The 13,230-nt window shown below is 40.5% G+C and overlaps 1 protein-coding gene across 3 annotated transcripts in view; it reads left to right on the top strand.

Moving 5' to 3' along the window:
- Window positions 1-13,230, top strand: part of lama2 (laminin, alpha 2) — a 399,772-nt gene that overhangs the window by 174,018 nt on the left and 212,524 nt on the right. For all 3 annotated transcript variants that reach the window (XM_072251541.1, XM_072251540.1, XM_072251542.1), the window contains 2 exons: window positions 6,286-6,378; window positions 11,747-11,958. In XM_072251541.1, coding sequence (XP_072107642.1) covers window positions 6,286-6,378; window positions 11,747-11,958 — 305 coding nt within the window. The remainder of the gene's footprint in view (window positions 1-6,285; window positions 6,379-11,746; window positions 11,959-13,230) is intronic.

The following is a 13,230-nucleotide window of genomic DNA, read 5'->3' as shown; positions in this document are numbered from 1 at the left end:
CAACCATATATATTTTTATCTAGGTCATTTATATACATTACAAATAGCAGAGATCCCAGTATAGATCTTGCAGAGCACCACTAATCACAGACTTCCAGCTACAATAAGTTCCTTCGACCACCACTGTCTTTAATGTTCTGAATCCAGATGGCCAGTTCACCATTGATCCCATGCATCTTAATCTAGATTGGTCTCCCATGAGGAATCTCATTAAATGCCTCACTGAAATCCATGTAAGCAACACCTACAGATCTACCTTCATCAAATACCTTCGTCATCTCGTCGAAAATCTCAATTAAGTTGCTAAGATAGGACTTGCCCTGCATAAAGCCACACTGGCTCACCCAAATTAGGCCATAGTTTTCCAGTAACCTCCCTACAACTGACGTGAATCTCACTAGTCTACAGTTTCCAGGATTATCCTTGGTTCCTTTCTTAAATAATGAGGCCTCAACATTATATCCTTGCTTTTATATTCTGGACCTCTTGAAATGAATGCTAACATGGCATTTGCCTTCCTCACCACAGACTCAAGCTGCAAATTAATCTTTAGGGAATCCTGCACAAGAACTCCCAAGTCCCTTTGCGCCTCAGGTTTTTGTATTTTCTCTTCATTTAGAAAATAGTCAACCCTCTTAGTTCCTCTACCAAAGAGCATGACCATACATTTCACGATACTGTATTTCATCTGCCATTTCTTTGTTCATTCTCCTAATCTGTCTGTCCTTCTGTAGCCTCTCTATTTCCTCAAAACTAAGTGCCCCTCCATCTATCTTCATATCATCTACAAGCTTTGCAACAAAGCCATCAATTCCAGCATCCAAATCATTGATATATAATGTAAAAAGAGTTGGTCCCAACACAGACCTCTGTGGAACACTACTAGTCACCGCAGCCAACCAGAAAAGGCTTCCTTGATTCCCACTCTTTGCCTCCTGCCAATCACCCACTGTGTTATCCATGCTACAATCTTTCCTTTAATACTATAGGCTCATAGTGTTACCTCAGGTGTGGCATCTTGTCAAAGACTTTCTGAAAATCCAAGTACACAACGTCAACTGATTCTCCTTTGTCTATCCAGCTTGTTATTTCTTCAAAGAATTCCAATAGGTTTGTCAGGCAAGATTTTCCCTTGTGGAAACTATACTGATTACAGCCTATTTTATCATGTGACTCCAAGTACTCTGAGATCTCATCCTTAATAATGAACTCTCACATCTTCCCAACCACTGAGGTCAGACTAACTGGCCTATAGTTTCCTTTCTTCTGCTTCTCTCCTTTCTTGAAGAGTGGAGTAACATTTGCAATTTTCTAGTCTTCTGGAACCATTCCAGAATCTAATGATTCTTGAAAGATTATTACTAATGTCTCCATACCTCTTTAGCTACCTCTTTCAGAACGCTGGGGTGTACACCATCTGGTCCAAGTGACTTATCTATCTTCAGACCTTTCGGTTTCCCAGGAACCTTTTCTCCAGTAATGGTAATTTCACACACTTCATGACCCTAACATCTGGAACTTCCACCATACTGCTAGTGTCTTCCACAGTGAAGACTAATGCAAAATACTTATTCAGTTCATCTGCCATTTCGTTGTCCCCTTTACTACCTCTCCAGCATCATTTTCCAGTAGTCCAGTATCCATTCCTGCCTCTCTTTTACACTTTATGTATCTGATGAAACTTCTGGTATCTTCTTTAATATTACTGGCTAGCTTACTTTCGTATTCCATCTTTATTTTCATAATGGCTTTTTCAGTTCCCTTCTGTTAGTTTCTAAAAGCTTCCCAAACCTCTAACTTCCCACTAATTTTAGCTCTATTATATGCCCTCTTATTGGCTTTTATGTTGGTTTCAACTTCTCTTGTTAGCCATAGATGTGTCATCTTGCCTTTGGAATACTTTTTTCTCTATGGGATGTACATATCCTGTGCCTTCCAAATTGCTTCCAGAAATTCCAGCCATTGCTGCTCTGCTGTCATCCCTGCCAGTGTTCTCCAATGATTCTGGCCAACTCCTCTCTCATGCCTCTGTAATTCCCTTTACTCCACTGTAATACTGATACATCTCACTTTAGCTTCTCAAATTTCAGAGTAAATTCGATCATATTATGATCACTTTCCCCTTAGGGTCTTTTTACCTTAAGCTCTCTAATCAATTCACATTCATTGCACATCACCCAATCCAGAATATCTGATCCTCTAGTGGGCTTAACTATGATCGGCTCTAAAAAGCCATCTCATAGGCACTCTAAAAATTCCCCCTCCTGTAATCCATTACCAACCTGATTTTACCAATCTACCTACATATTGAAGTTCCCCATGACTATTGTAACATTCCCCTTTTGGCATGCATTTTCTATCCCTGGTTGTAACTTGTAGGCAACATCTTTGCTACTGTTTGGGAGTCTGATGTCACCTCTTTCTAATGACATGATTTCATTTTCTACCAACAGAGCAATGACACCCCCTCTGCGTTCCTGCTTGTTCTTTTGATGTAATGTATATTCTTGGCATTAAGCTCCCAGCTATAATCTTCTTTCAGCCATGATTTGGTGATGCCTGCAACATCATACCTGCCAATCTGCAACTGTGCTACCAGTTCATCTTCCTTATTCTGTATACTGCGCACATTCAAATATAACTCTGTGTTCATCCTTTTTGATTTTGTCTGCCTTTTACATTGCAACCCATCCTGATGACTGCAATCAACAGCCTCTTCTCACTGCACATTGCCCCTGTTTGTAAACAAGCTACTTCATCTTCAGCACTTATCAGCTGTCTTTCGTAAGATACTTCTTGCATTGAAATATACACAGCCCAGGATACTAGTTGCACCATGCTCAACCTTTTGATTCCTAACTTTGTCTGACATCTTACCAACATCAGTCTCCATAACCTCTCCACTAACTATTCTGGCGCTCTGGTTTCCATCCCGGTGCGACTCTATTTTAAACATTACTCTTCAACATTAACAAACCTTCCTGCTAGGATATTAGTCCCCCTCCAGTTCAGGTGCAAGCCATCCTCTCTGTACAGGTCCCTGCTTCCCTGGAAGAGAGTCCAATGATCCCTCGATCCCTCCCTCTCCTACACCAACTCCTTAACAATGTATGAAGCTGTATAATCTTCCTAGTTGTGGCCTCACTAGCACATGGCATGGGTAAAAGTCCTGAGATCACAGCCCTGAAGATCCTGCCCTTTAACTTACCACCTAACTTCCTGAACTCCCTATGCAGAACCTTGTCAGTCATCCTAGCCATTTCATTGGTACCTAGATGGACCATGACTTCTGGCTGTTCACCCTTTTACTTAAGTATGCTGAGGAATTGATCTAATATATCCCAGACCCTGGCACCCAGGAGGCTACATACCATGCAGGAATCTCATTTTTGCCCACAGAACCTCCTCTCCATTCTCCTAACTTACAAAGCCCCTTTCACCACAGAATGCCTCTTCCCTTCTGAGTCATAGAGCCAGACCCAGTCCTAGAGACTTGACCACTATGACTTTCCTCTGTTGTGTCAATATCCCCAACAGTTTCCAAATTGATTTACCTGTTGTTGAGGAGTTGGCCATCAGGTTATTCTGCACTGGCACCTTGTCCCCTTTTTCCTTCCTAACTGTCACCCAGTCTCCTGTGTCCTGCACCTTGGGTATAACTATCTCTCTACATGTCCTACCTATCACCCCCTCAGCCTCCCGAATGATCCAGAGTTCATCCAGCTCCAGCTCCTTAATGTGGATTGTTAGAAGCTGGAGCTGGTTGCACTTCTCGCAGATGTAGTCATCAGGGACACTGGAGGTCTCCCTGCCTTCCCACAAGGGGAGCATTTCACTATCCTGCCTGGCATCTCTACTGTCCTAGCAAAGCAAATATAAAGAAGGGAAGGGAAAAAAACTTAATTTTGATCTTTTCTTTCCTTTGCTTTCTCTGACTGAAGCCTCTCTTCACTGAAGCCTCAAAGAGCTGAAGCTCCAAGGTCACCGCTCTAACTCTGTCCACGATGATGGCTGCTGCACTTGCCCCTGCCTTCCTTTAATTTGCTCTTGCTGATCAATCCCAAATGCTGATTGGTCACAAGTAAACGCTTCCTTTTGCTGTAGCAACCCACTGCTGGCTTTTCTATTCGGGCAGAGGACCTGAGTGAAATCCCCTCCTTCCAATGTACAGGTTGGTTGCTGGTCAAAACTCTTTTTCTCTGTAATCCTAATGCGACGTACTCTTTAAGCACCTCACCCACATCCAGCCTGTCTGAGCTAATGTTCCCACTTTATCCTTGAGTGGTCCCACCCTCTCCCTTGTTATCCTTTTGCTCCTGTGATTAGTGTAGAATGCTTTGGGATTCTCTTTAACCTTACTTGACAAGGATTTTTCATGGCCCCTTCTGGCTTTCCTGGGACACCAAGCACTAATTCCTATCCCTCTCTCAACCAAGTATTCATTTCCAACCGAGTTTCAGTAATGGTCATAACATCATAGTTCCATGTACTGATCTCTGCTCTAAGTTCATCACCTTTACACATAATACTCCTAGTATTAAAATGCATACACTCCAAAAAATCTGTCCTATCATATCAATTACTTTGCTCCTGCTTGTTTTTACTGGGCCTGACATCTACCTTCCTTTGTATGCCTCCATTTTCCAACCTTGTGCTCTGGTTCGCAGCCCGATGCTTCAGATCCTCAGCCACTTATGCATCTGTGCTATCATCCTATTCCTGTCCTGATTAGCTCTTCAGCCTCTTTCCTAATTCCTTCCACTCTTTTGTGGTGACCTTTTAAGCTACTCCAAGATCAAAGTAATCCTTCCCTTCTACATAGCCCTCCCTTTTTCTTTCATTCATGTGCTTTTCTAATAGTCTCTTAAATGTCCCAAATGTATCTGCCTCTAATGTGAGACTATAGGACTTCAGAGCAGAATTAAACCAACTCCACCCTGCTATTCCAAATTGGCAGATTTATTATCCCTCTCAACCCCATTGTTCTGCCTTCTTTCCTTATCCTTTGACAGCTTACTAATCAAAAACCGACCAACCTCCACGTTAGATATACCCAAATGAGTTGCCCTTCCACAAATTTGCTACCCTCCTGCTAATGAAATTCCTCCTCATATCTGTTCTGAAAGGATGTCAATGTGTTCCTAGGCTGTACCCACTAGTCTTAGACTCCTTCTGTATAGGAAGCATCCTCTCCACGTCTCCTCTCTGTAGGCCTTTCGGTTTCAAAGAGTTCTCTGCTCATTATTCCAAACTTCAAGAACAGGCCAAGAGGCATCAAAAGCTCCTCATACATTCATCCTTTCATTCTCAGGATCATTTGCACGAACCTCCTCTGGACCCTGTCCAATGCCAGCGCACCCTTTCTTAGATAAGGGGCGCAAGACTGCTCATAATGTTCCCAGCGTGATCAGACCAATACCTTATAAAGCCCCGGCATTCCATCCTTTCTGTTATATTCTACTCCTCTTAAAATGAATGCTAACATTGTATTTGCTATCAATTCCATCATCCAAATCATTGACATGTAACATAAAATTTTTTTTCTTTGTTCTGCATTTATCCATCTATACTTAAAAAGGTCTCACATGATGCAGGATTGTGTGTGTGGATGTTTGAGTGTGTATATGTGTGTGTGAGAGAGAATTGGTGGTTTGAACTGGTGGTTGGAGGGTAGAGCTAGAGATGATTTCATTCTTTATTTCAGGTTTGAAGGTTAGTTAATTTATTCTCATGTCTTTTAGCTCTGTATTCATTTCCAAATTAAATCATTTCCTTTGTCAGCTTGACACCATGGAATGATTAGCTATAATCAGTCAAATCTTCAAACTGAACAGCCATTGTCATAAAGACAATCTTCACATTTCTTAGTATTGCCAAAAAGAATACTACCTACAATTTTGAAGAAAAAAATTTTGATATCAGAAACTGTAATGGTCCAATGATATCTTGTTAATGGAAACTAAATTGTGGTGGTGTACAAGTTATAGTTTGAAATAGGAATCATAAGGCACATTAATGTGCACAGTTTAGTTCAAGACCTTTACTCTGCCTCATTTATTACAATATGATGAGTTATCATATTACGTGATTTAGCAAAGTTATGATTTTACATTAAAATGCTTCAGTAGACAGGCATTTATATGAAAAATGACAGCAATTTAAAGGTTAATGTGGGTTTTGTGCTTGGATTTTGAAATGCCCTATGAGAACATCTCAAGTGCGCATTTTAATCAGTTTGAGATAGAACTTTATGAAAATATATTATTTGTGTTTCTCTGACTGCAGCTGGCAGCATATGGAGGGAAACTGATTTTCACCATCTCTGACTCCGCCAGAGAAGACCTGCTACAAAAGCAGAAATCTCAGGTCTTCTTAGAGGTTGGTATTACCATTTCATTTTGTTCGAGTTTCTCAGGTTAGAGAGCAGCACAGTCCTTTTGAAATCACATGATGTTTTAAATCAAGTTATTCATTCTTATTCAACATACCTGTCAGAGAAACATGGAGATGATTTTCAGCTTGAGCCTACAATAGGTGACGTGTTGGCAGAGTCCCCACTTGAAGGTATGAAACGTTTTCATGCCTTCAAGTGGTCTTCTGTCCTCTCCTATCAGATTCCCCCTTCTCCAGCCCTTTACCTCTTCCACCAGTCAACTTCCCAGCTCTTTACTTCATCCCTTCCCTCTCCCCTGGTTTCAACTATCACCGGCCACCTTGTACTTCTTCCTCCCTTCCCTCCACCTTCTTATTCTGACCTAGCCCCTGCCTCTCCAGTCCAAATGAGGGGTCTCAGCCTGAAACATCAGCTGTTAATTACCATCCATAGATGCTGCCTGACCTGCTGAGCTCCTCCAGCACATTGTTTGTATTGATGTAGATTTCCAGCACCTGCAGTACCCCTTGTGTCTAAGAAACATTTTCACATTTTGGCCACATTTAACTTTCTTTTTAAGACCAGAGGAACCAACTGAAAATACCATTGTTGATTTCAGAGCATTAACAAAGTAGCTGTGAATTGGGATAGAAGTAGAGAGGACTAGATCTATCGGTATTTAGAATGGGGTCGGAGGAATGCTGGGTGAGAAGTGATGAAAGTGATCAGCAGTGGCAAAGTTGAGATCCTTGAAAGTGTCACGGTTTTATTTTAAAATACATTATTTCCCTGCCTTCCCTGACTGGCATGCTGCAGATCCACTAAAAACCTGCTGGTTTCATCGATAGATGGAAAAATAGGACATTTTCACACAAAATACAGGAAGAATTCACCAAGTCATACAGCATCTATGGAGAGGACTAAACAGTCAACGTTTCAGGCCAAGACACTTCGTCAGTTCTCAGATCTTGGGTCTGGGCTTGAAACGTCAACTATTACTCTTTTCCATCAATGCTGAGTTCCTCTGGCATTTTGTGTGTGTTACTCAAGATTAACATCACCTACAGAATCTCTTGTGTTTAGTATTTATACTAAACCTTCCCCCTTGGTTCCTTCCTTGGTTCTTTCCCAACCTCTAGAAACTATAATGACCTGCTGACCCCTCTTTATTTGAAGGATATTTGTCAGTTAGGAATTACCCTGAACTACTTCAGAATCACACAGCAAGATTTTTTTACATGTGCTGAAGGGAAAATAGAGTATCAGTTCAATGTCTCATTAGAAATTTAACATCTCTGGCAATGCAGCACTCCTTGACTTCTGTACTAGGAGTTATATATTTTAGTGTACCCATGAGTATTGCAAAAAAAAATCGTCATGATATATTTCTACTTGTATAATTAAACTGTCTCAGCATTTCCCCAATCCCAACCCCACTTCCAGCTTTAAACAGCAGTACTGTGTTGTTTCATTAAAAGACTATCTGAATTCTTTCCCAGAAAGGCAAATGTGCATCTGGTGTGAGCAGGTGGTTGGCATTTGAAGAGCCCTATGAAATATGTTGACTTTTATTGTGCATGAAACAAAGATTACTCAGAAGCAGAAGGGAATCCCAGTTAATACCACATTCTGGACATTTGGAAGCTTTGATTCAAAGTTAATTTTGTTGTTGTGAAGATCGGGTACTAGCTTTAATCGTTTTTTACACAGAACTATATTTTCCATTCTTTATTAATATGAAAAAACATAAATTTTACCATGCAAACATGAGGAAATCTGCAGATGCTGGAATTTCAAGCAGCAACTTTTATATAAATTTTACCACAGTTGTTTTAGACTTAGAAGGTTCATTAACCTTAAATGTTGAACTAAGCTGATACTTTAGTGCAGTACTAAGGTGCAACGGTATTGGAGATGCTGATATTTGTATGGGATCATAAGTTATTTGGCCAAGCCATGCACCTTTCTGTGAAGACCATCAATGTTAATCTCTCAACAAGTACCATTGTTAAAATATTTAGCGTATTTGTGTTTTTAGACCTTACAATCCCTCTTCACTTCAAAACAAATATATCAGATACCTCATAGCACGCTTGAAAGCTTAGAATATTGAAAGTGCTGTGTAGAAACCTTTTCTATCATTGTTTGAACTGTATGGTATCATTTTGCTTTTAAACTGATTATTAATCATATTGTATGAAAGAGGAATTTGAAAATGAAGTGTACGATAAGAAAGCCAGTCGATTTTATATACAAATGCAAATTACTGCAGATGCTGAAAATCTGAAATAGTGCCATAATATATTGGAAATATTTGGCATGTCAGAGAGCATATGTGAGGAGAGAAGCGGTGCTAGCATTTCAAATTAATAAATTATGTTTTATGAATGGTGAAAACTTTTACATATGAAGAAAATGGGATGTGAATGAAATAACAGAAAGGGCATTATGGATTAGAAAGGAAGGGGAGGGAAGATAAATAACAAAATGTGAAGGTGGTAACAAGGGAAAGAGTGATAACGGAACAAGTTCTGAAACAAGATGATTTTAGATTTGTAAGTATGGACAGTTGTTTTTCATAGGCACCAAGTATCTTGGAAGAATGACATTAGAGTTAGGAGAATGGGAGTTATGATCAGAACAGAACAATAATGGAGAATTGATTGCCAAACTTAAATAAGTTGCTCACCCAGAATCCACAATAATGTCCCAGAACATCAGGCACCAGGCAGAGGTAAAGGTGGAAACTGTCTGAGACTTACTATAACGGGACTATGTGGGCTCACTTTTAACATTCAAGAAAAACTTGGACAGGTACATGGATGAGAGGTGTGTGGAGGGATATGGTCCAGGTGCAGGTCAGTGGGACTAGGCAGAAAAATGGTTCGGCACAGCCAAGAAGGGCCAAGAGGCCTGTTTCTGTGCTGTAATGTTCTATGGTTCTTTCTCCCACAGATTAATAGAGACCTGAGTTACTGTATGTGCAGGGGATGAGGTAAAACTGCCATCAGAAGGGTAAAAGTGAGACTTCTCAAATGGTTCAGGTCAAGAAAGTGATTCTTCAGTTACATAGTGGAGAGTATTAATGATGAAAAATATTGGATATTTTGTAAGTTAATTCACCAAAAGAAATTTGATTACAGAGTCAGATAAATAAGGAAGTTTAAGCCAATGGCAGTAAGTGGTAGTAGCATTTGCATGAAATTGGCTGACAGAAAAGGCAAATAATGATGTTCGGTTGTATTTTGAACTGCAGGGAAGCCCACAGTACTACAGTGTCTCCCAGTGATCTGTGTCATACAGTATTTTGATATATATTTATGACTTGGACATTATAGAGGGGATAACTTCAAAGTTTGTAGATGGAAAACTGCATAGAAATGTTAGGATCTATGAGGGGAATAAGAGCACATTTCTGAATGGCTTAAATAGACTAGAAAAGTCATCAGAATTTTATAGAGAATTTATAGAGGAAATGCATATTTTCATATGAAAATTGAGGAGGTAAGTGGATGAAAGAGTTGATTGCAAGTATTGAGTGATAATGGGTGAGTTCTATGTTGATGTAGTACTTTTCTAATCTTACAAACTGCCACATGTTTGCAGCAATCATTTCACTTTGAACTGTTTTCATATCTCCACTGGTGTTAGTGTCTCATATTGAAGAAAACTGCTCTCTCGCCACCACATTGAACCTTGAGCTGAACTTCTGATCTGGTACACACCATACCACTGAGCCCACCTATTTGCAGCTCTACTGCAGCCTTTACCCATCCATTCTTGAAACCCTTTTAATTGTTTTGTCACTTCTATTCCAATGCTCTTCTTCGACAATCCTTTGTGGTTGAAGTTATCCTGCTTCCTCTCCAGTTCTGAGGAGAGGAATGTGCCGACATGAATTGTTATAATGGAGATGCTGTGCTCTGTGCCCACTAATATGATGAACTGATAACTGAGGCTTTGGGCCTACTCTGGGTTGCTCTGGGGTTCGTATCTAAGGACTCCATCTTGGTTCAGAGTGCAAACACGAGGAAATCTGCAGATTCTGGAAATTCAAGCAACACACACAAAATGCTGATGGAATGCAGCAGTCCAGACAGCATCCATAGGAAGAAGCACAGTTGACGTTTCGGGCTGAGACCCTTCGTCAGGACTAACTGAAAGAAAAGATGGTAAGAGATTTGAAAGTGGGAGGGGAAGAGGGAGATCCAAAATGATAGGAGAAGACAGGAGGGGGAGGGATAAAGCTAAGAGCTGGAAAGTTGATTGGCAAAAAGGATACAAGGCTGTAGAAGGGAGAGGACCATGGGACAAGAGGCCTAGGGAGAAGGAAAAGGGGAGGGGAGCACCAGAGGAAGATGGAGAGCAGGCAAGGAGTTATTGTGAGAGGGACAGAGAGAGGAAAAAAAAGGCAGGGGGGAATAAATAATAACGGATGGGGTACGAAGAGGAGGTGGGGCATTAATGGAAGTTAGAGAAGTCAATGTTCATGCCATCAGGTTGGAGGCTACCCAGACGGAATATAAGATGTTGTTCATCCAACCTGACTGTGGCTTCATCTTGACAGTAGAGGAGGCCACGGATAGATCCCATTCTGATATGTTTATTAGATACGGGAGGACCCCTTCTTACCCCATCCCTTATTTATTTATTTATCTGTCTATCTATTTATTCATTCATTCATTCAGTTTTTTTCCTTTATTCCTCTCTCTGTCCCTCTCAGAGTGCTGTTGTTTGCATGATTTTTATTTTTTTTTTGTTTTTTATTTTTTTTCTTGCTCACCGAGGGTTGGTCTTTTATTTTTATTCTCTTTTTTCCTTAGTTGTGTTCTTTCGGGTTTCTTGCTTTGTGGCTGCCAGTGACCGAGCAAATCTCAAGGTTATATAATTTATACATTCTTTGACAATGAATGAATCTTGACAATTCTGCCCCAACCACCACATGATCTTGATCTAAACGCATAGTCCAATAGCAAGGAGGCCCAGCGTAATTACAGACAAGTCACTGCTGCACAGACTAGTGTCCCATTACCAATCATCCATAAGTGACACTTCATTCAATCTTAAATGCCTGTCTCCAGGGCCTCACAATGTTCTACTCGCCCTTCACTCCTGTCATTACTGTCCTGCTCCCCGAATTCCTCACACCACCACGTTTGAACCTTCATGTCCCTGCCACTACATAGCCTGTAAATTCCTTCGACCTCTAACACCCGGAGTAATTGTTTCACTGATATATGTTACTTAAAATGATCTACTTACTGCACTTCACCTTGCATTAGGCAATTCATTTCATGCAAAGAACTAACTCAGGAGAACATTATTTTTCTGCATGTTGAATCACAATCTAACGCTGTCCTTTATTTTCTTTAGGGTAATGGTATCCACATAAGCAGTGATGTTGAAAGGATTGAACGGGATCCATTGAATAAGCACACAGAAATGATAGTTCTACAACCTGAGAACTTTATCATTCATACAACTGGGTCACCTGTGAATAGAAAGGACTTCATGACTGTTCTGGCAAACATTACCCGTCTTTCAATACAAGCCACCTATAACAGTGATCGCACTGCCATCTATAGGTAGAAATTGTATTTAATTATTGCAGTTCTTTTTTTTGCGTTATTTCAAAACCTCAGTATTATTTGCTGGGCTTAGGGCCCTTAACTCCAAGTTTTAATGGTAAATTTCGCACTGGCCCGAGAGATGAGAACAATCGTGAAAATAGAAAAATTATCCATTGACAACTATTGGCACTCTTGGTCAGTGTATCAATATCTCACGGAAAAGGCAAGGGCGATAGATTGTACTCCTGTGACAATTTAATCAGATGCGTTATAATAAAAAATAAGCAGTTCCACATTCCTACCCCTTAAGCAATCCTCTTGGAGACTAGCTTCCATTCCTGTGTTCCAGGGTAGCTGGTGAGGTCATATAGAACCCACAGATTCTGCCACATAATTTCAACTGCAGTTGTTCTGTCCCTTTATTGGTATTAGTATTTCATTTGATTTTTAATAGCCTGAAAATATGAAAGGTACTATGTAAATATTCTTAATGGTGAGATAAATTAAAGTGGATTTTCCACTTGGATAATTGGCCAAGACGATAGACAATAGACAATAGGTGCAGGAGTAGGCCATTCGGCTCTTCGAGCCAGCACCGCCATTCACTGTGATCATGGCTGATCACCCTCAATCAGTATTGCCTTATCCCCATAACCTTTGATTCTGCTATCTTTAAGAGCTCTATCCATCTCTTTCTTGAAAGCATCCAGAGACTTGGCCTCCACAGCCTTCTGGGGCAGAGCATTCCATATATCTACCACTCTCTGGGTGAAAAAGTTTTTCCTCAACTCTGTTCTAAATGGTCTACCCCTTATTCTTAAACTGTGGCCTCTGGTCCTGGACTCACCCATCAGCGGGAACATGCTTCCTGCCTCCAGCGTGTCCAATCCCTTAATAATCTTATATGTTTCAATCAGATCCCCTGTCACAATGTGATTGGCTGGTTTTGTTATCTGAGAATTAAACTGAATTTGATGATCACAGCCTGCAAATATAGGTAAGTATGAAAATTTGTAAACTGATAATTGGGCCAAAAAGGTCTTGATGCATTGTCTGAATCATCGCGACAGGACAGGAATTTACAGACTGTATAAAAAAGCTGATTAGATTAGCTTTATTTATTGGTCACATGTACTTTGAGAAGTCGAAACATACAGTGAAATGCATCACTTGCATCATGGATCAACAGAGTCAGAATATGTGCTGGGTGGCAAGCCTCATGTGCCGCCATGTTTCTGGCACCAACAGTAGCATGCCCACGACTTACTAACCCTAACCTGCGCACTT

Source organism: Mobula birostris, chromosome 2, assembly GCF_030028105.1.
Source record: "Mobula birostris isolate sMobBir1 chromosome 2, sMobBir1.hap1, whole genome shotgun sequence".
Lineage (NCBI taxonomy): Eukaryota > Metazoa > Chordata > Chondrichthyes > Myliobatiformes > Myliobatidae > Mobula > Mobula birostris.
Note: the sequence above shows the minus strand (reverse complement) of the source record. Positions and strands in the feature narration are given on the sequence as shown.